Source organism: Vicugna pacos, chromosome 20 (assembly GCF_048564905.1).
Source record: "Vicugna pacos chromosome 20, VicPac4, whole genome shotgun sequence".
NCBI lineage: Eukaryota > Metazoa > Chordata > Mammalia > Artiodactyla > Camelidae > Vicugna > Vicugna pacos.
Window position 1 is genome coordinate 5604845 of NC_133006.1, and position 22259 is coordinate 5627103.

At 42.9% G+C, this 22259-nt stretch overlaps 1 protein-coding gene across 2 annotated transcripts in view; it reads right to left on the reverse strand.

Moving 5' to 3' along the window:
• Window positions 1-22259, reverse strand: part of PRIM2 (DNA primase subunit 2) — a 215376-nt gene that overhangs the window by 77109 nt on the left and 116008 nt on the right. For both annotated transcript variants that reach the window (XM_072944748.1, XM_072944747.1), the window contains exon 8: window positions 16803-16870. In XM_072944748.1, coding sequence (XP_072800849.1) covers window positions 16803-16870 — 68 coding nt within the window. The remainder of the gene's footprint in view (window positions 1-16802; window positions 16871-22259) is intronic.

Consider the following 22259-nt stretch of genomic DNA (forward strand, 5'->3'; position numbering starts at 1 on the left):
AGGACCTCATGCATGCTAAGCATGCACTCTACCACTTGAGCTATAACCTCCCTCCCTAGAAAAATTAATTCTTAACAGCAAAAACCGTTTCTAATTGGTTACACACACACAAGCTCAGCATGTGATTATTATTTAAATAATCACAGCTTTATTTGGAGAAACACTCACTGTCGCTGATGTACATTTTGACAAGGGGGATTTAGTGGGCATAAAAGCTTTCCCGCTTCTAAACTTCCATGAAAGAAGAAATTGAGATGTAACACAAATGCCATGTTTTTTTTCAGTACAGCAACCCAAAGAACATTTCAATGGGCCACGAAATTTGCCAACAATAAAAAGGAATTTTTGATTAATCAGAGAATCCTGAAAAGTGCAGATTTAATTTCTCTAATTCTCCGTTTAGCCACTAATTTGCCACAAGTGGAAAAGAAAAAAGGCAAGTCCAACTCAGCGTCAATTGCTCCCCGTGAACCTGGGTGGTCGGGGAAGAGCAAGTGCAGTGATTTACTCACATACTGTCTGTATAACCCATCCTTTATTTGCCAGAGTAGCAGGTGAAAGGCACTAACGGTAAAATGCTATCATTTCCTCAAGTCACCAAAAAGCCAGAAAAGCAGGGAAAACGACAGATGTGCTTCAACGCGTATTCAGTCATAACACAAGACTGTCTGAAGATACTGAGCTGTGAAGGGATATAGTGTGTGCTTGCAAAATGAAACAACTACGTCGCATTGGAAGAGCGGAAGAAGGGGTGGGACTAGCTCAGCGATAGAGCGCAGGCTGAGCATGCACAAGGTCGGGTTCAATCCTCAGACTTCAATCAATCAATCAATCAATAAACCTAATCCCCCTCCCCCAAAAAGCAAAATAAACACCTTCACTCCCCAAACAGGACTATACAAATGCACAAAACCGAGGGAAAAAAAATTTTTTATAAAGGTTCTGATTTTTTTTAATAATGGAGGTACCAGGGATTGAACCCATGACCTTGTGCATGCTAAGCATGTGCTCTGTCTACCACTGAGCTATTCCCACCCTCCCAAAACTTTATTTTTTTAAATGCCATTAGACTGTCAGACTCTCTATAACAGACCTTTCCTAAATCCCAGTGGTTGTCCTTTTCTAATCACCCTAAAAAGAAGAAAGCTTTCAAGAGTGGGGCTCCTCAACCCCTCTGCGTGCACTCATTAAGCATCTCGGGGACCAAGGAAGAATCACACCACGGGGCGGGGCCCGGATCTGGCCCCCATGGCAGGACTAGAGTTGGGTGACACGGCCAGGCCACAGGGAGCACGCCCGGCCCAAGAAGGGGAAGACAGAGCCGCAGGCAGCCCCGAGATGTCACGAAGAGGGAGCGTGCGGGGACAAGGCACAGGGCCCTGGGTGTCACTAGAAGTTGAGGCTGAGGAGACAAGCCTTCCACGCCAACGGGACCAGCAAAAAGGCTGAAAGACAGGAAGACACTGGTCAGGGAGGATGAGGGACAGGGAGGGGAAGGGGAAGTGCGGGAGGTCACAGTCAAGGAAGGGCTGCGTCTGGAGGCTTAGGAGCGGGATGCAATGACCACAGAGAAGTCACAGGCCCGGCTATTCCAATGTCTTCATCAACTGTACCTGAGTAATTTTATATGCATTAAAACATCCTTAAGTTTTGACCAGGTTCACAGGAGCATGTGATTTGAGTTTACTGAGGTTATTGGAGGGGTTTAAAAATACAAGTGTGAGAAGGAGGTGACTTTGGGGATAATAAAACAGCTGTTTTCCTCAGGATCCAGAGGGCTCGCACATGTCAGATGGACAGACAGAAAGAGATAAGCAAAGCCAAGGAAATCTCACGGTTTCTAGAGGAGGAGGTTGGGTTAGGTGGCCAAAAAGTCAAACAGAGGCAAAGGGGAAAAAAAGAGCTAAAATTGGGTATGTAGGTCCTGCAATGCAGGTCCATGAAACCATGAAAATAAAAACAAATCCTATCTCCGTCTGCAATAACATAGCGCTGAATCACCATTTTAATAAAAATGTGAGGCTCTGTCAAGTTTAAAACCTTTAAAAACCTGAACTCGTGCATAACGGTATTTTCTAAGAAGACTGAAGCTTGCAGCTGTGTGTCACAAACCCTTTGCTGACACAGAGGTACTTGGGTGTGTGTGCCCTTGGTTCCTTTGTTTTCTTTTGAGCCGGTGGTCCTAAGTCATCCAGGCTACCGTAGGAGAACTAATGGTACACAAAATATAACAAGCATTTTCTCACTGTAGTATTTGTTTACTAGGCCTGCCTGCAACTTAATTAAAACTCAGTCACATCTGAGGAACTTTTTCCTCCCACATTATTGCGCTCATTAAACAGTAAGAGGTAAGCACAGTTACTTTTCCAACACAGCTAAAAGTCACAGTAAATAGAACACTGTAAAGCTAACAGTTTCAACAAATTAAAAGCTGAAAGGAGAAGAGACTTTTGAAATATCTGTAACACGTGTCTGTGTAACTAAATTTGATATGATTCTACTTTCAATCCAATGACACCAATCCACGGTGGGGTAGGAGGAGGGCTGGGGATAAGTGAGACAGGAAGGTACGATTAATCACACCCTCATGGAACCAGCTTACCACACAGACGTCTAACTTACAGAATGCAAACACAGTGGATATGTAAAAAGGTAAATCAGAAACAGAGATGTCTGCGCACATCTCATCTGTGAAAGGCAGACCGTGAAAGGTCTTCGTAGAAACAAGAGACATTTAAGTCCCATTCGATGCACCACCAATATCAATGCAAACACTGAGGTCTCAACAGGGAATTGTTTTTGAAACCTTCTACACTGTTGGTGGGGATATAAACTGGTGCAGCCACTATGAAGGACAGTATGGAGGGTCCTTAAAAAACTGAAAGTAGACTTACTGTATGATCCAGTAATCCCACTCCTGGGTATATATTCAGATAAAAATATAATTCAAAAAGATACATGCACCCTCATGTTCACAGCAGCACTATTTACAATAGCCAAGACATGGAAACAACCCAAGTGTCCATCAACAGATGACTGGATAAAGAAGATGTACACATACACACACATACACAATGGAATACTACTCAGCCATAAAAAAGAATAAAATAATGCCATTTGCAGCAACATGGATGGAACTGGAGATTGTTGTTCTAAGTGAAGTCAGCCAGAAAGAGAAAGAAAAATGTCATATCGTATTACCCATATGTGGAATCTAGAAAAAAGGACACAAATGAACTTATCTAAAACAGACTTATAGACAGAGAACAAACTTATGGTTACCGGGGGTAGAGGGGGTGGGAAGGGATAAATTGGGCTTTCAAAAATTACACCTCTTGGAGAGTGATGGAAATGTGAGCTATCTTGATTGTGGTGGTGGGTTCATGGGTGTGTACATCTATCAAAATTCATCAAAGTGTACATCTGAAATATGTACAGTTTACTTCACAGGAATCATACCACAAAAAAAAAAGGTGTTTAAAAAAATTGGGGAATTGTTTTTGAGAGCTGCCAAAGAAGAGCTGAAAACAAAAAGAAGGAATTCTACAAAAGTGGACTTGTGGGTCTCACGACCAGATGAGCTGGGTAAGGAGGAGGAAGTCTTTCCATGCTGTGGCACCGAGCTCAGCAGAGAGCAGACCATCAAACCTCCACTCGAGTGGCTTCACCAGCTCCAGTATGGGGACACCCACGCCACAGGGCACAGCGGACAAAATGGGGGGCAAAACCCCTTCAGGGGTGATTATCTCTCCAATCATTTTCTCCTGTCCCCATCAGTGATGAAAATTGAGGGAGGTGAACAGGAAGTAGTGGAATAGTTGCAACATGTTAGGAAATGGCTGCCATTCCTCCATATTTGCATCATTTTTCCAAGTCCAAATGGCCAAAAGCAATCACGGAGGCAGAACAGCAGAAAGGAGCAAGCAGAACAGAGTGACCCAGAGCACTGGCTTCAGGATCCACTGGTCATGGGTCTGCTTCCACTCACTGTCCATGTAACTTGGCGAAAACCTCTTCATTACTTTCAGTTTCCTCCCTGGTACACAGGGACCCTAAAAGGGATCATGAACGCACCCCTCTTAAAGGGCTGCTGTGAGAATCGAAGGAGATGCCAGTAGGCGTCCACCACAGTATTTCGCACTCGAATTGTCATCATCACCATCTAAGCCTCAGTTTATTACACTTGAACGTGTTGGTGGTTGTTTCTCTCTACTCTTAACGTGTACTAGCTTCTCCCCTTGAATTTCAGGGGGGGGGGATTGTATTTCTTTCCTATCTTCTTTATACTATCACATAAAATACTGAATCTTGAAGTAGAATTTAGACGTCTTTGAATAACCTTATGATCTGGAAGCTTTATACTCTTAGGAAGTTTGCACGCTGCAAACAGCCTCAAACCCTGCAGATTTCAACGGAGCCCCACTTTGTGGAGCTGCTCTATCCCACACAGCAGCCACTAGCCAGCCATGACTTCTGAGCCCTGGAAACGAAGCTTTGTCAGAGTTGAGATGTCCACAAAGTATAGAGCAGGCACTGGAGTTCAAAGACTTAGTATGAAAAAATAATGTAAAACATTTCATTAATAAATTTTCATATTGGTTATATGTTGAAATATTTGGGGTGAATGAAATAAGATATTAGTAAAATGAATTGCACTGAAGTAACTGAAAAGTAAACCTGTGGCCCCTATTTGGGTTCTCACAGGTCACTCACCATATGGGTGAGGACAGGGGTGTGAGGCCATCCGACGGCTCTCCTGAGGGCCAGGGATGCCTGTAGAAAAGCCACCTGCCCTCCCCTGACTCTTGTTTACCACACTAGAATCAGTCTCTGCTGGTCATGAGCGGAAAACACGCTGCATTGGGGCCAAGAGCAAGGGCCCCAAGCCTACTGCAAGTAGGCTTGTTTTCTCAGCACTGTACTTGGGAGTCAAGGCTCTAACCCTGAGCCGCAGTTTGCCATTTAAAGTCTTCGGGAAGCAGTCTTGAATTCTGATTAGCTTGGAGGTAACTTGAATCTTTTTTTGGAAGTGGGGATGGATAAAGCTGTGACTTTTGGAAGTCTTTGGGGATGCATGCCCACCTCAGCACTGAGTTACAAGGTCCATTCTTCTGTCCTTTGTCAGAAGCCGTGCTGGGTGGGACATGAGTGCAGATGACAGCAGGACCCTGGGCCAGACTGGACAGAATCCACCTCCCAGCCTCTGGGAGTATCTCAATGCCTTCCATTCCCCCAACAGACAGATTCTGAGGTTCATAAAACAGAAACATAGAAAACACATTTCCTTTCTCTAGCAGTATTTCCCAGGACTCTTGAAAGAGGTTAATACGAGCTTCTCCTTTCTATCTGGCAGCTATACTTAACCATATTTCAAAAACTGGCATAAAATAAAAAAGCAGTGAAGAAAGCATCGCAGGCAATCAAAGCTGATCTCTGCATCAAGAAAACATATTTATTTGCTTAAATTTAAAAGTAAGCAAATACAGCTTTCAAAATGACTGTAATTTCCCTCATCAGTCTATAAAAGTAGACCAAGTTCCAATACAACGTAGAGTCAGGTATAATCACAGCACAAATGGAAAAACAAATTGCAAAAAAGGAAACAATAGTTTTGTGTCTCATCCATATAACCAATTTTGCAATCACAATTTTAAACCCACTTCAGACGTTACAAAGAAATGCTCCGTCCCCGTAAGCTAGGCTATTCCGACATTTAGAAAGCACACTTCCTGCCGTCTGGACTTGCTGGGTGTGCAGGAAGTCAAGGGAGCCCAAGTTACAACATATCATTTCCTGCTGTGAAGGGTATCACAGGAAAATTCACTCAACAGCTGTCACCACTGAAATTGAAATGAGTTTCTTCTCATAGCTAACTCCTCAGGAAATGGGATCCAACTTGCGCTGGCCTAGGTGATCTGCCCTGCTGTTATTCCAAATGAGAACACAATCAATAAAATTCTGTTGTAAATTATTTTTCCACGAGCATGAAGTTTACTCAATTTTGCGTAAGAAAAATTCTCGCCAAAAAACTACCACCGGACAACATGCAGTATGATGATCTATATTTCTCTACAACTGAGAGAAACTGTATGATCCCAAGAGGCTCAGATACCGATAAAAAAATCAGGATTACATGGGTTTCCGAGTCAGGTAAGAACTACAAATGGCACGACCACTACTCTTCTTTGTTTACATTGGCCTCATCTTTTCCCACGTGGTACGTATTTTACTACTTATTTCAATTTCTAAGCTGCAACAACCCAGTGAGCTGCAAGGGACTTGAAAGTTGCATCTCATTTTTCTATCAAAAATATCTGTACCTTGCAATTCTCAAAAGTCAAGGACATGCACCCTGAAAATGACTGCATTTCATTGTATGTAAATTACACCTCAATAAAACTGATTTAAAAAGTGCAATACACACATGCATTCCAATAAGATACTCACTCTACAGCGCGACATCGGTATTTCCACCATACACACTCAAAGACCCCAACAAATGCCTCTGTTTTCATGAGTACACTTGTTATATTCCTTTACATTGTTAGTATATTCTGGTAATATAATGACCCCCTAAGTACAGGCTGTTTTGATTTGGTTCTGATCCCGGATGGTCAAACGATAACAATAAAGAAAGGTGGACTAGGAAAAACTGAGGGTAGGGTGGGTGTGAAATAAAGTTCTGACACCCAGCAGTTACTACGGAACAAGAATGGATGTCTTCTCCGCCCCACGAGCAGTTTACAGAGTGGGATGCTTCTGAGATGGGCTATCGCAAGTTTACGGCACTCTACGACTACTCTCGTACATTTGTTCCCTAGTAACAGTAGAGAACCGGGGACACAGCGTTTGGGGGTTTGGGGGGAAAAGGAGACGAAGGGACCACTAGCAAGGACTATGACTCCAAGTCACAGCCCAGAGGTCACATTACATAACTCTCCTAGACACTCCTTTACCGCCATTAATGATGGTGGACCGTGCTTAAGGCTTTCGTTCATAGACCTAAACAGCAAGGTTCGTAATAGCTGTAGTTTCATTTTGTTTTTAAATACATGTTTTCAATGTTTGAATAGGTCACTGGGTAGGAAAAAAAGGGGGTCCTCCTGAGGTCACACTGAGATACAGGAAGTACCCTCCATCCTCCTCAGTTAGTTCCCGATTCCAGGAGAGAGAGCCCCAAGCCCCCAGACAAAAGACAAAACCAGTGCTGAACTTCTGCGAAGGCAAAGAGCATTTCTCTACCAGAGTTTTTTCTTGAAAGTGACAGAAAATCCACCAAGGCTTCATCCAAACTACCATCTCATTCAGTCTCAACATTTAGTAACTTAGGAAGAATCTCACTGAAAGGTAAAGTTCTAAAACCCAAGAGTGTTTTCTCCCATTCGTTCACTCACTCGGGACTGTCCCTGAGGTCCAGCCATTGTCACAGTAATGGAGAAAGAGTCGCCAACAAGAGGGCGAATTCCTCGTCCCCACGGAGCTTACGCTGCAGACAATCCAACATCAAGCCAGTAAGTGAGCGTACAAGAGCGATCGCTGCAGCCAGTGGCGCCGCTGTGAGCACCGCAGAGAAGGCAGCATCACAGAGCCCGGGGGGTGGGGTGGGGTGGGGCGGAAGCTGGGCAACCTGGAGCCAGCCTGGGGGGACCCACCCGGTGGCCTCCCGCAGACGTGGGCATGACCGACATCAAGCACCGCGGCCGCTCAATTACAAGCGGGCTTTTTATGCACCGTGTATTATCTTTTCGTGGAGCTACTTTGTAAACAGTGGTTATAAATTACAGGGGGCACTGCCCCTCCGGTGAGTCTCGGCAGTCTTTTCTCGGCCCAGTCTACCAAACGTCGTTCTGTTCTTCCTCTGAATGAGCGAAGGCGAACTGTGTCTGTGATGTCAGGGAGTCTTCCTAGGATAAGTAAATATTTAGACTCACAAGATTACCACATGCCACATGTGGCACCAGTTGGCCCAGAGAGACCCAGGATAGGAACCCCAGCGTGTCCTCTGGGCAATGCCACGTGCCCCCTTCCATGGATTTCCTGCAACACCTGCATAGGTGGACGGCTCAGGGACAGGGAGGCGACAGCCACACAAGGAAGAGTGGGGCTGTCATGGCTCAGGGGCCTCACAACCCTGCATGGCCACAAGCCCTCATAACAACTTCCACGGCCACCTCAGATTTGGAGCTCCAGAATCCATGAATCTCAAACCATTATTACGCTTTACAAAATATATGATTATCTAAATGCATTTCAAACACGACAAAGAAGTGTGCTGTCCAATCTGGTAACCATCAGCTACAAAGGCTATTTAAATTTAAATTAATTAAAATAAAAGTAAAAACTGAATTCCTTAGGGGAGGGTACAGCTCTGTGGTAGAGGGCGTGCTTAGCTTGCACAAGGTCCTGGGTTCAATTCGCAGTACCTCCATTAAGAAACAAACACACACCTGAATTCTTCAACCCCACTAGCCGTATTTAAGCATTCGACAGCCCTAAGTAGCTACCGGCTACAGAGTTGAACAGCACAGGTACAGAAATGTTTTCAACAACACAGAAAATGCTACTGCCCAGGACCAAACAAAAGACTTCTTAGCTGCTAACGTATCACACTAACTACAAGGCTTTCTCTGGCTTCTTAAGAAAGTTACTTCCCGAAGCATCGTCACCGTTCTGTACTTTGTTAGCACTTTATGCCAAACACAGTGTAAAATAACTAACTTTCTTTATTACTTAACCAGAGGACAATCAGCGTTCTAAAGAAACCCAATGAGTAGAGAGTAGGAAATTTAATAACCACAAACAATAAAACTACTTGCAAAACGTAAAAGTCACAAACTTTGCTCTTCAGGAAGACTGATAGCATCCACATTCCAGAAATCCCTAAGACACCCTGGAGTCAGAGGGCGAACAGAAATCTGAAACTTCTAGTTGGGGACAAGCCGCAAGAACACTGTGACACACACTGCTGTGTGCCCACGGAGTCTCGACCCTCTGCTGAGCTAACGGCCATCATAACTTGCTGCGGTCACATCAGCTAAGACTCCCCGTCCTAATCAACACTGAGTCCTGTAAGAGCAGAAATAAACACGTACCTCTGAACCTAACACCACGTCTGGCACCGACTAGGGGTTCCCGTAATGTGTGTTTAATTAACAAGAAATAAAACAAACTCTTAGGATGCTAAAAAGGTCTGTGGCCATGCATTTACCAAACAGCTCTCACAGCGGAGCCCCTCCACAAGTCACAGCCACTCAAACCACCTCGTTACAAAGCCCACTATTTGCAAAGGCACGGAGGTACCTGTTCACCCTGGCTCAAGCCAGTCCAAGAGACAGCAAAGACTTTCCTACCTCCTTTCTGTATCGCTAAAAAGAAAATCAGTACTTCCTTATATTTCTGTAAAAGTCACCGTTAACCCCTTTTTCAACTTTAAAACATGTGAAGCTAGCAAAGTGGATTACCCGAACTACAAAAACCCAGGGAAAGTTAGTATTCTGCTCAAACTAAGAGTGATGGTTTTGTTGTAAATCCGATGAAAAGTGATGTAAAAAGTTGTTTTCAACCCCTCGAGAGAAGACCCTCACGGTAACAGGCAGATCGATGGCCTCCAAAGATGCTCACACCCTAATCCCTAGAACCCATAAACAGGTTATGCGGCAAAAAGGACGGTGCAGATGCAATTAAGGTTAAGGACCTCGAGGTGGGGAGGTGAGCCTGTTGTCCACATGGGCCAGTCTAACCACATGAGCCTGTAAAAGCCAAGAGCTTTCTCAGGCGGAGGCAGAGAGGCAGCAGGAGAAGCTCGGTTTGAAGCAGAAGGGCCTGAGGCACCGCCGGGGGCTCTGAGACGGGACCCACACGCAAAGAACAGAGAGAGGCCCGGGGGCTCACGGAAAGCACAGGGGCAAGTGGGCCGCCTCCAGGGACAGAGACGGGCCCCTGGCTGACAACCAGCAGGGAAATGGGGACCTCAGACCCACCACTGCGAGGAACTAAATCTGGCCAGCAACCTGAACAAGCTTAGAAGGAGACTCTCCCCGGAGTGTCCAGTAAGAACCACAGCCCTGCTGTCAACCTGATTTGGGCTCAGTGAGACCCATGTCAGATTTCTAACCCATCGAGCGGTAGGATAATAAAGGAGTGCTGTTTTAATCCATTAAATCGGTGGCACTTTGTTAGAGCTACAACAAAAATTGCTAGATGCACTAAGAGGGTTTAAAATTCAGGCTCCTGAGCTCCATCTCCTCCAAGTCACTGATTCTCGTGTTAAGGACTCCGCGCTTTCCCACCAGGGTAACGGATGCTCCTGTATCTTCAAAGCTGCACACCACCCAGTCTGCTGCTGCTCTGCGCTCTTACCTCCTCCTGTGCTACAATCCCTTCTTAAGGACGCCATTACAGCAGCTCCTCTCCCCACTTCACGTCACCTGGCCGAACAGAAGCTGCTAACACTGTAATTCCACGTCACAGGTTTATTCAACCAAAAAAGCTTAAATACCCAATAAAATGGGAATGGTAAGTCAAAATAGACATGCCTATCCTCAACTGAACACTATAGAGTCACTTAAAATTAGAACCATGGAATGCAATTTCAGATTAAGTGAAAAGGAAAGTTTTAAAAGTCTACCATTTAAGTTACAATTACATGAAAATATGCAGAGAGATTACAACAAAAGCCTAGCAGTGGTTATAGTCTTGAGGCAGGATTCGTTTCTTCTATTTTTCCAAATTTTACATAATGTGACTATAAATTTTATCAAAAAAACACTAAAATGACATCAAACTTGTAACATAATCCACACAAAGATACCTCCTCTGTCTTCACTCGATTAAGCTGCAGCAACCATTCCAGCAGAGCCGCGGGGGGTGGGGGGCTACGTGTGTGTATAAACTGGTCTTCCTTCCCCAGCAGTACAGAAGCGTCCTGTCTTAAGGCCCACATCAGCCAGCTCCTTTGTACACAGAGTGTCCTTTATCGCGCCCTTAACACCACGGGCTGATTTTAATAAAATGCTGACTCTTGACAAGCACATCTCTAAAAAGGCATAAACAATCTCAATACAGATGTGAACAATAATAAGCCAAAGACATTACATAATGGAAAAGAATACATTAGTTCTAGTGCATTAACAGCTTACAGGGCACCTGGAGCATCTTCACAATAACCACTGAGCTAAAAGCTTACGCACTGCGTGTAGGAAAGGAAGTAAGCGCAGCTCAGGGCCACACCACAGCCTGCAAACAGGCGATGAGAAAGCGCTGACTGCCAGCAGGGGCCACCTGAATGCCCATGGATTTTCTGATTTCAAAGAGAGAGCTAGTTCAAAAAGAAAACACTGAGAACTGTCCACCATGGATACTGGGAAAAGCTTTCTTACAGAGCCCGCCTTTCTGATATAAAATCAGTGACAGTATGTTCTTTAGAGGAATAAACAAAAACATGAACATGTCAACCAAATGAACTGCATTAGAGGGGGAAAAATCACAAAGTAATCGCTGGTAAGAGCACTAACTGATGGAAGATGCTTTCATTATTCCCAATGATTTTCAAATAAAGGCCAATGTAAACATCTGTTTAAAAAACTCGGAGTGCATTACAAGTTCATCTATGTGACACAGTCCAAGTGTTCACTGTAGGTAACACTTCCCTCTGCTGGCTTGTCTCATCTTTGATCTCTATTTTACTGTTGTGCTGAAATATGCTAATAAAATGAGGAAAACAGTGTAACAAACACATGTTCCTGAAATTATTCCTTAATTAAAAGCAAAACATTAAATGGGAACAATATTCATATCTTGAGATGGAGAGGTCAAAGAGGAAGACACACACTGTGGGGAAAGGCACTATTTTTAAGGACAAAAAATCGTATTCACACAACTAAAGCCATCACATGTAGGAAGCAGGCTGCAAGTTTTCCTCTCTGGTCTCGCCTCTTTACTCCTGACATTTGTAAGGGATACACAATCAACAAGAAGAACCATCTTTAACATGAACACCTGCTGTAGTCCAATACATCTCTGTAAATATTACCCTACAGGAACCACCATCCTGGTAGCAAAGATACGTATTTACAATAACCTTCTACACCCATAGCAACATACCCCAAGACCTCCATACATCTCCCGGTTAGGAAATGAGTCCACTATATAATTCACCCTAGAAAACACAGGGACATGTGAGGATGACAGCAGCGTCACACTGAGACGTGAACCCGTTGGATGACATACCTAACGATGTGCAGTTTGAGGAGAGCAGGAATTATGATTTACACAAACTCCCTCTGGCATTTTGGAATTTAATGGGAACTTCCTGAGGTCCCATCCCAAAATTTTAAAATAGGAAGAATGATAAATGACCATCTGCCGTCCTCACTGGGTTGTTCTGAGTATGAACTTTCAAAAGCCAGGTGGGAAAGCAATTCGTACACTCGCCAGTTTGGTTTCTCGGTCTCATCTCCTCCTATGTAAATACCTGCCCCTTCAATTACTTCCTCACATTCCCACGACCTCATTCCTCCCTAACCTATAAACATGCACAACTTTCCAGTTGTGTGGGGAAAATAACACACTCACTTCAAACGTGCAGCGCATGGGTACAGCCCCGGCTCCCTCCCGGCTCCCCCCACAGCAGCCTACACACACTGTGTCTCACTTCCTCCTCGACTCCTCTCAGGAACCAGACGTGAACCTGTACCACGGCAAGGTGCAGGCTAGGCCACCAGTGGCCCCCGTGTGCCTAACCCAGCTGACATTAAGCAGTTCTGACCCGACTGTCCCACGGCAGTGAACAGTGTCCACCCTTCCTTTGTGAACTCTCTGCCTCAGCATGTCTGACCCCACGATCCCTTGCTGTGTTCCTGCTTCATTCAAGGTCCTCCCCTGGTTCTTTTACTGGTTTCTCTTTCAACTCATCTTCTCCCTCCATCACTGCCCATCACAGGCACACACACCCCGACGTGCTATGGGTTCTCTTCAGGGCCATTTCCCCTTTTCTCACCACTCCACATTCTCTCCCTGAGGGATATCAATCATTCCCCTGATTTTCACCACCACCTAAGTAGTGGTGACCGGCAAACATCTCTAATATAAACCTCAGTCTTAAACTGCAGGTCTATATGCAGCCACTTACTAAACACTCCCTCCACGTGCTCCATGGGCATCTCAACTTTAAAATACCTGAAACCACCGTGCTGCAATCTCAGTAGCTATATTCACTCCCTAACCCCCTTGTCTTTCTGCATTCTCCTTCCCGGTTAATGACAATGTCGTGCCCCAAGTGAGATTAAAGGTCGGTCCAATCTGAGTAGTCACCAGGAGCCACCTCTGTGCTAAGGAGCAGGAAATCCAAAACAACCAAGTCACGGCCCCATTACTTAAGGCAAGTAACTCAGTGGGGGACACGGTTTGATTAATAAAATTATATACTTTGAGTTTAATTCCATTCAAAAGGTTTACCAATGTTGTAACGTGTTTAAGTGCCTATCTCTCAAATGAAATCAAAACTGTAAATTCCTTGAGAACAGAAATTGTGTCTTTTTTTTATTCCAAGCACATAAAAGGCACTCAGTTACTGATGAGTGGATGGATGCTACTAATGATGAGAAATAAGCTTGCATTCCTGTAAGAAACTGTGATGAAATGTTTTCCTGCGGTTAATTTAACTTCTAACTATAGAACTAGGTTCAACTAAGAAAACCTGGACACATCACTTCTACGTCCTCCAAATGCTATATACTGTTAAGCAATATCCTAAATTCTTAGGTTGGCAAAGTGTCACACCGATTCTTTCTGAATGCCTCAGTCCTGTAAAAATGACTTGGGGATTTCTCTGTATTGCTCCGTCAGTTCTTACAGGTCTGGGTGCCCTCCCCTAAATTAGCTTTATTGACAAATTTAATTAAAATGTCATTCGTCATTCGTCATTCCTCTTCGACCATTAGAGGCATTAAACAAAATCAGAACTAGTCATGATTTCGGTTTCAGCCTCCTATTGTCTGGCCCCTCTAGGTAAGATTTACACTATACAGTTTCTGCAAATCAGTGATGATTATTTCTCCCTAACAAGATTATCATTTGACTCTTTCAAACCAAAGAGTGTTATTCTCTTCTACTGGGGCCTAAGCAAAAGGAAGGCAAAAGAAACACGTTACATTTAGACAGCCAAAAGAAGCAATTCAATACGCCTGAAAGGCTTCCACAAGGTTACTTCATACAATGGGAAGTGTCAAACATCACCTGCCACCCTGTATACAGATGTCTTTGACACGGTAATAAAATGAGAAACCATTTGGTTTAATAACAACAACAAAAAAAGCAACATCAGTTGGTGCATATCACATGTGGCGTCTATCCCTGGTTGCCTAGCAACCAGCCACGAGTGACCTGCACAGAGAGTGAAAGCCCTGAGCGAGTGCACAGTTTGTGCAAGCTCCAAGGACTCAAAAACGTGTCGGTAGTTCATCTAAATTCTAGTTGACAATTACCACACTGTGGAGGTGGAGGAAGGAGAATCCATCACTATCACCCAGAACCAAGCGTGGACTAGGGGTGAGGGTCAGCCCTTTAGGTTCACGTCTTGTGAATCAGTGGTTTTATAGGGAAAAGAACTGTCATGATACGATTTATAAATTATAGAAACTTCATGCAGGAAAAAAAACCCAACAAAATATCATGGGTATAAAACACCACTTCACTCAGCAAAACGCATAATGCATACCTCTCATGAAGGTGACTCTGTAAGCTCTCAAGCAGAATTAAGGAAACCAGCGAGGGCAGTATCACCGGCTCTGTATTATGGGGGGGGGGGCCCACGTGGTGTTACAGGAGCACATGCACAAAACAGGAGGCTGAGACGGGTAGGGGCCGCAGAGAACTAAGCGGTCAGGGAAGGCGGATCAGAGGAGGCAGCAGACTCAGTTCTGAAGAACAAGCCACATTCGGTCAAGTGACAGAAGTGGAGGCGGGGAGAGGAGCAGGCCAGGCAGGAGGGAGGCACCGGCAAGGGCAGAGGCACAGGGCGCCCTGGCCGGGAGAACGTCCAGGCACCCACCGCCAGGGCGCAGGCAGGCCAGCCTCCGTCCCGCCAGAAGGACCTCACGTGCCAGGCTACGGGCTTCTCCCTTGAGCCCGGGTGAAGCTGGGGAAGGCAGAGTGGTTTTCAACTGAGGAATAAGAGAATCGCTCCAGCAGGGAGTGAGAAATTTCAGAGAGGGCAAGTCGGGCACAGGTAAGAGGCTGCTGGAGAGAGAGTCTCAGATCAGGGATAGGACTCATGAATACGAAGCTCTCAGAAATTCAACAAGTAGGTTGAGTATTTATGTTAACTCAGTCCCTCTGGAAGTGTTAATCTGGACCCCGCCTCCTACCCAACAAAACAAGGACAGGAGGGGTTGGGGGGGAATACCCCTCTGGGAAGGAAAGGAGGGGTACAAGAGAGGAGAAGGAGAAGAGGGAGCAGGGAGGCGGGGAACAAAGGCCACTAGAGGATGTGAGAGATTCAGGTCTACCCTGACTTCCAAATGAGAAGCAGTATTCAGAGTTTTAAAAGAATAAAAAGAAACCATAAAGGAAAACAGTTATGGTGCTTGGCTACATAAAACTTGAAAATGGAGGTATGCTGGATGATGCAGCATTATCAAAAACCTTTCAGGAAAGAAAAATCTATCAAATACAACCAAGAGTTACTATCCTTTATGTCTAAAGTATACACGATCAAATAAAATCAAGAGATGCTGTCAGTAAATGGACAACAATACAGATAGCTAATCCCATCCCAAAATCAGAACGGATAATAAGGTGTTTTCAAAACATTCTTAATAATAATCAGTGCAGTGTACGTGGCACCAACAATATCTCTATGATAAACCTATTAAATCAGCAATGTTCTGGCTGCCCCGTCTTGTTCGGGGTACAGTAACATGGGGGATCTTGTACAATATGAAAGTATGAGTAGAGTAACGTTTTTGGAAAAGAAATATATTTAAATCTTTTAAAATGGTTCATATGCTTTGACAAAGTGATTCCATTTCTGAAAACCTCTGCTAAGGAAATGATAAAAAATACAGCATTTTTCACACTAGTGAAAAGAATAAGAAATGGTCTAGATGCTCCCCAAAGGGAGATAAATGCACCACAGGATAGTCATATAAGAAAATATCATATTAAGAAAACATCTTATAAGATAATACCATGTAGTCACTAAAAATTATATTTTTAGACAGATTTTAATAACAGAAGTCTTATAAAGTTTATTTTGAAATAACAAATAGCCAACTATGTAAAAGTATAATTTCAACACTGAGTTTTAGAACAGCGCAGAGGAAAGAAGTATTTCTGAGTAGGATGAAAGGTTTTCCATCTCCCTTTCCTGTATTTTCTAAGTTTGCTTTTTTAAATAATAAGGATATATTATTTTTGTATTTAGAAAACAAATATAACTTATTTCTACTACCGCCAATAAAATATGTGCAGGTTCCCAAAGCTGGCCTTAGCCTCGTGGTTAAGTAATAGGTCATTCCTTCGAGATCTTTCTGTGTTCAGTCGTTGCTCCTCATTTTAACTTCAGCTTATCAACCAGCGCTACACACTTTTATTGAATTGAAAGAGCTTTCTGTAGTACCATAAAGTCAAGAGTAACAAGCGTATCGTACTAAGAACTCAAACTGAAATGACAGAATTAAAGCAAAGAAAAACTCTGTAAAGTTTTTAGAAATCGGAGGAGTTTTAATAAGCACATCAGTCTACCTGACCCACTTTAATGCAGGGGGGTTTACCAGCACGACGGGGCTGAGCCTTGGTTTTACCTGAGGTGGTTGAGCAGCGGCTGGAGTCTCTCATCCGACTGCACAGCAGGCAAGGACCTGGCTGTTAACTGAAAGCAGAGAGGGGGGGTTAGGAAGAACAGCCAAGGTCAAATCCTGAGCACGTGTGAATACTACATAAAATGGGGGTGGGCGAGCAGGAGGAGAGGGCGTGCCTGAAATGGAAGGATGCTGTTTTGTTTTTTTTTTTAATCTAAGACAAGGTTTGTAGAGCACGTCACTAAGTTTAGAGGGAAAAGGAGGCAAAACAAAGAAATAAGGGGGGAGTATTCACGTGAGCTCATGAAAAAGCTTCCAGTCACGAAAATAATTATCTTTGCAAATAAAGATGGAAAAACTTCTAAGTTTATAGCAACCAATCCTGTAGCACTGAATCCAGGGGTGACGAAGAAACTGGGGAGAGAGACTTTCATTTATCATGAAGTTACTGTGAAACTGGCATAAGTGTATACACACACACACACACACACACACACGCATACACACACACATATACACACAATTTTGACAACCAAGTTACCATAAGAAACCAAGAATATCTTATAAACACACCAAGGCAACTCAAAGTATTTAATATTCAAATACGACCCCCAGCTAGTCTAGGAAACTAAATGTAAGACCAGGGCCTTATTCCTAAATACTGTGCGTCAGGTTGACAGTGTATCGGAGAAATGCCAGCCTCTGATACGCTTTACTGCAATAATATCAATTATACGTCCATGTAGCTCTGTATTTCTCTTTTCCCGAGAAAGCTCTCTTACACTGTAAGAATTTGAACCAAAGAAATTAAAAACATTCATTCCAAGTAATTAGACAGCTTGAAGTAACCTAAATAAAACGCCAAAAGTTAACGATAGATTTCTTCTAGTGTCGATTGTGTCAAATACATAGTTCTTACATTCTACCAGTAAATCATCTGACAATTCACAAAAGAGAAACTTCTCATGACAAAAAGCAAACCGAAGGATATCCTTTGCTTTTGTATAGGGTATCCTGTCTCTTAAATTATCCTGTCAATTAAAAGTAATTCATCAATTAACTCATCAAACCTAAGTTTCAACATCATGCAAATAAAGCTATCACTTTTTTATTGAGTTAGTCATTTACAATGTTGTGCCAAGCTATCACTTTTAAAGCATCTAATAAAAATAATATTTATGAAAAAACGTGGACCAAAATGCCAAATATTGTCATTTTTATTCAATCATATCTAATAATAATGGAGAAACATTCTCAATTTTGTGAGTCAAAACATATGAACAGTTATTAACTTAAAGTACAATAAAGTGAGACAGTCTGCTGCAAATTTAGCTCAAAAGATTCTCAGTATCCCTAAGAAACGTTAAGTTTAGTATTTCATGACATATAAAATGTCATCAAGGTTTTGCAAACAAATTACTTTAATAAACCCCATATCTGCTAATTCAAATCCCCTTACAAAATGTCATTTTCATTGTTCAACAGATTTCATAGCTCAGAACCAAAGCTATGCTCTAAAAAGATTAAAATCACTTATCTAGATATTTCAAAAGTCAATTTTCTGAAAACAGATGGAGCAGACAAACTAGGCTTTTTCTGCTGCGTCTGTCAATCTGTACGGCGTGATTTGTCATCAACCCATGTTTTCTAAATGAAAGCAAGCCAACAAAAACACCTCGGTGACAGCAAAATATTTCTCATCGTCTCTTCATCCCACACAGGAAATCCTCAACTACACCCCCTTCTCAAACCCAGCCCTCGTTCCCTTCGTCCTGAACTGCAAACACAGCATCTCTGGTCACTGTCCTGTCCACCTCCATTCCTGCCTCTCCCCTAATTATTCTCTACACCAAGACCAGAGTGAGATTTTAAGGATAAAACTTACCCACTCCCCTAGTTAAAGCCACTTAAGATTCCCTCAGGCTAACGTTATCCCACCAACCCTTTCATCTGACAGCTTCTCAAAATCCTCCTCTTGGAAAGAAAAATACCATATGAGATCACTCATATGTGGAAAGAAAGAAAAAGAAGAAAGAAAAGAAAGAAAGGAGGGAGGGAGGGAAGGCAGGAAGGAAGGTAGGAAGGAAGGAAGGGAGGAAGGAAGAAAAAAGAGGACACTAATGAACTCATCTACAAAACAAAACAGACTCACAAACATAGTAAACAATCTTATGGTTACGAGGTGAAAGGGGGTGGGAAGGGATAAACTTAGGAGTTTGAAGATTTGCAATGTTAATCATTATATATAAAAACAGATTTAAAATTTTTTCTGGATAGCACAGGGAACTACATTCAATATCTTGTAGTAACCTACAATAAAAAAGAAGATGAAAATGAATATATGTATGTATATGTGTGACTAAACATGATGCTGTACACCAGAAATTGACATTGTAACTGACTATACTTCAATTTAAAAAAAAAAAACCCTTCTCTTGGACCAGGGTGCTGGAACCTGGCACAGGATAACTGAGGAGGCAGCTGGGCCAACCCCACCAGACACACAGGAGCAGATCAGGGCTTCAGTTCCCGGAACACCTACACTCAACGATTTGATTCTGTCCCCACCCCTCCCCACCCCGACGACTTCTTTTCAAGTTTGAGTAACTGAGAAGAATAATTACTAAAACAACGGTCAAGGTTCTGAGTATAATTATTTCGAGGAAGATTTGGAGTTTTCCAAAGGTTCTGCTTTCAACTTGTAAAACAAATAGCATTTTCAAAAAGAGCACACGTCTCTTCACAGCAAAGGGGATGAGGCAACCGAGCCACTTCAAAGCTCTGCAAAGTGCCAAAGCCATCTGCTGACCTTTTGCTGACAGAATGCAAACTTCACTTTAGGGACTGCTGGCTCCATCATTTCTTCTGGAATTTTCTCTGAGCCCAGGGAGCTAGTACTACATCCACCGGAATAGGAGGGGCACTGCATTCCCTAACAGTCCCAACATAACAGATGTTTAATAAATATTTACTGAATGTGCAATAAATCTAAAAACTCGCAATTGCATAATTCCATTAACTGACGAAAACAAAAGCATATGTACAGCTACATTTCATCGTTAAAGCTTTTCAGATTTCTGCTTTGAGTAAAACTGAATTAAATCAAAACTAATAAGTCACAACTGTCAGTCTTCCAAGAAAGCAATATACAATCATAACAAATGTTCGGCATTAAAGACTTTCCTCTACAACCTGAAATGAGTGTTTGTCTAGTTTAAATAGACTTTGATTTCCACATATGTCATAGTTGTTTGTTTTGCTAGAAATTACAACACTGTCCTTGACACATAAATCAACAAATATGAAAGAGAAAGAAGATTTATCATATGTCACATCTGCAAAGCCTTAAGTGGGGTGTCTGAGTTAGGGCTGCTTCATGGAAACCATTATAAAAGCTGGCCTGGCACGCACCTTACTTCTCATTGTTGAGAGGTACCCTCTTTTTGTGGGGGGGTGATAAATAAAAGAAAATAAATAAAAACATAATTATTTATTTTTAACAGAGGCAGTGGGGATTGAACCCAGGACCTCGTGCATGCTAAGCACACACTTTTACCACTGAGCTATACCTCCCTCCCGCCAAAGGTGACCTGTTAAGATCTCTTTTCATTATTAAGAATATACCTACACACTGAATTAACTAATGTGAGGTTTGTGCCATTTTTAGGCAAGTATTACAGACCACTGATTCTTGAATAAATCTCATTTCAAAGATTGCTGTCATTGAGTAAATCTTGCATTTTGCCACATATTTGGGTACAAAAATTAATACTGCACTTTGCCGACTAGTAGTTCTCCTTTTAATGACAATAAACACCACATAGATGCAGGCATAAGAGAGATGACAGCAAGTCTGGAGGTGTCTGGTCCAACTTGCCACTCTGCCCGAAGGAAAGCAGCCTCCAGGCCCAAGCACTGGGTGCTGGCATCCCAAGAGCCCGCGTGAGCCGCTGAGGTCAGGACCCGGGACAGCACACCTGCCCTGCCGCCCCACACTGCGCGTGTGAGCCACCTAGAGGCTCAGCTCAGGCGTGAAAATTCCCAAATTTTGCACTGAAGGTTCCTTTATACCGTTTGTTATTTGGCTCAAATGTAACCCCCAGCCTGAGGCCTTCCCTAACCACCCCTGGCAGAGCAGCCCCTCCCCACAGGTATCTCTCAACATTCATCACTTTCTAAAGTCATATTAAGTAACTGGTTCGCTCACTTGTGTTCTGCCTTTCTCTCCCCATGAAAATGTAAGTTCCATCAGGGCAGGAACTTTTTCTGCCATGCCCACCACCTTCCCCCTACTGCTTAGAACAGCATGTGGTAGGGCATGCAGCAGGCACTCAATAAATACTGCAGAGTGAATGAAAGCTTCCCCTCTCTCAATACTTCCAATAGCAGCATGGGTTTAGAAGAGTCTGCCTAAGACACTGGCCCTTTTGGTCTTGCATCCCTCAAGTTTACATACGTAACTATGACCTATCAACGAGGAAACATGCATCTTTCCACTTCTAACTGAATTGAGTATCTCAAGTCCTCCCTTTAAAGGGGGGCAAATGCCCCACCCCTCAACACAGTGGAAACTGTGGTCCCTAGTTAAAGGAAACAAGTAGCCCAAAACTCACGGAGCAAAACTCAAGCAGCCGATGCACTCTACCAGGCACTGCCCAAAAGCAATCATGTCATAGTTCCCTCCTTCTACTCTATGTCTTTTGGGGGGTTTTTTGTGGGGTTTTTTTTTTCATTAACTAATAGCTACAAATAAAGCAGAAATATCGACTAAATATTTTTCCAATATCACTAAAAATTTAAAACATACATCAAAGTTCAAAGTCTTTACAGTGAACACTCACCAAAAAAATTTTCCCTGAGGGGGAGGGTATATATAGCTCAGTGGTAGAGTGTGTGCTTAGCATGCACGGGGTCCTGGGTTCAATCTCCAGTAGCTCCATTAAAAAAATAAATGAACCTAATCATCACCCCCCCAAAATAAACAAATAAAAATAATAATTTTAAAAGTTTATTAAAAAAAAAACTTTACTGACAAGGAACAGACACTGTATAAACGTGACTCCACTCCAACAAGACTCACTGAGATGTAGAGAAACATCCTGTGTCGTTTACGTAATGACGCTGAAATTAAAGCACTATGGTAAATACCTTTCGAGACATTTTTGCTTACTCCCTATACTATGGGTTGCAGTTTCTGGTAGGTAAGTTATTTTGAAAAGGAGTCCAAAATATTTATCTCAAAACACTCCTACTCTATAAGGACGTATAGTTGCAAAAACAGTGAAATCCAAACAGCAATTAGAAGATGAATCTCCTCCAGGATGGGAAAGCCTGGTGAAAGAGCAGGCTGAGTTCTTACATCTTTTCAAGAGTAAGGCAAACACTGTAAAGGTTAACCTTTTATAAACTTTTAACTTAACTATATAAAAATAGATTAAAAAACAAACTTCTTCTGTATAG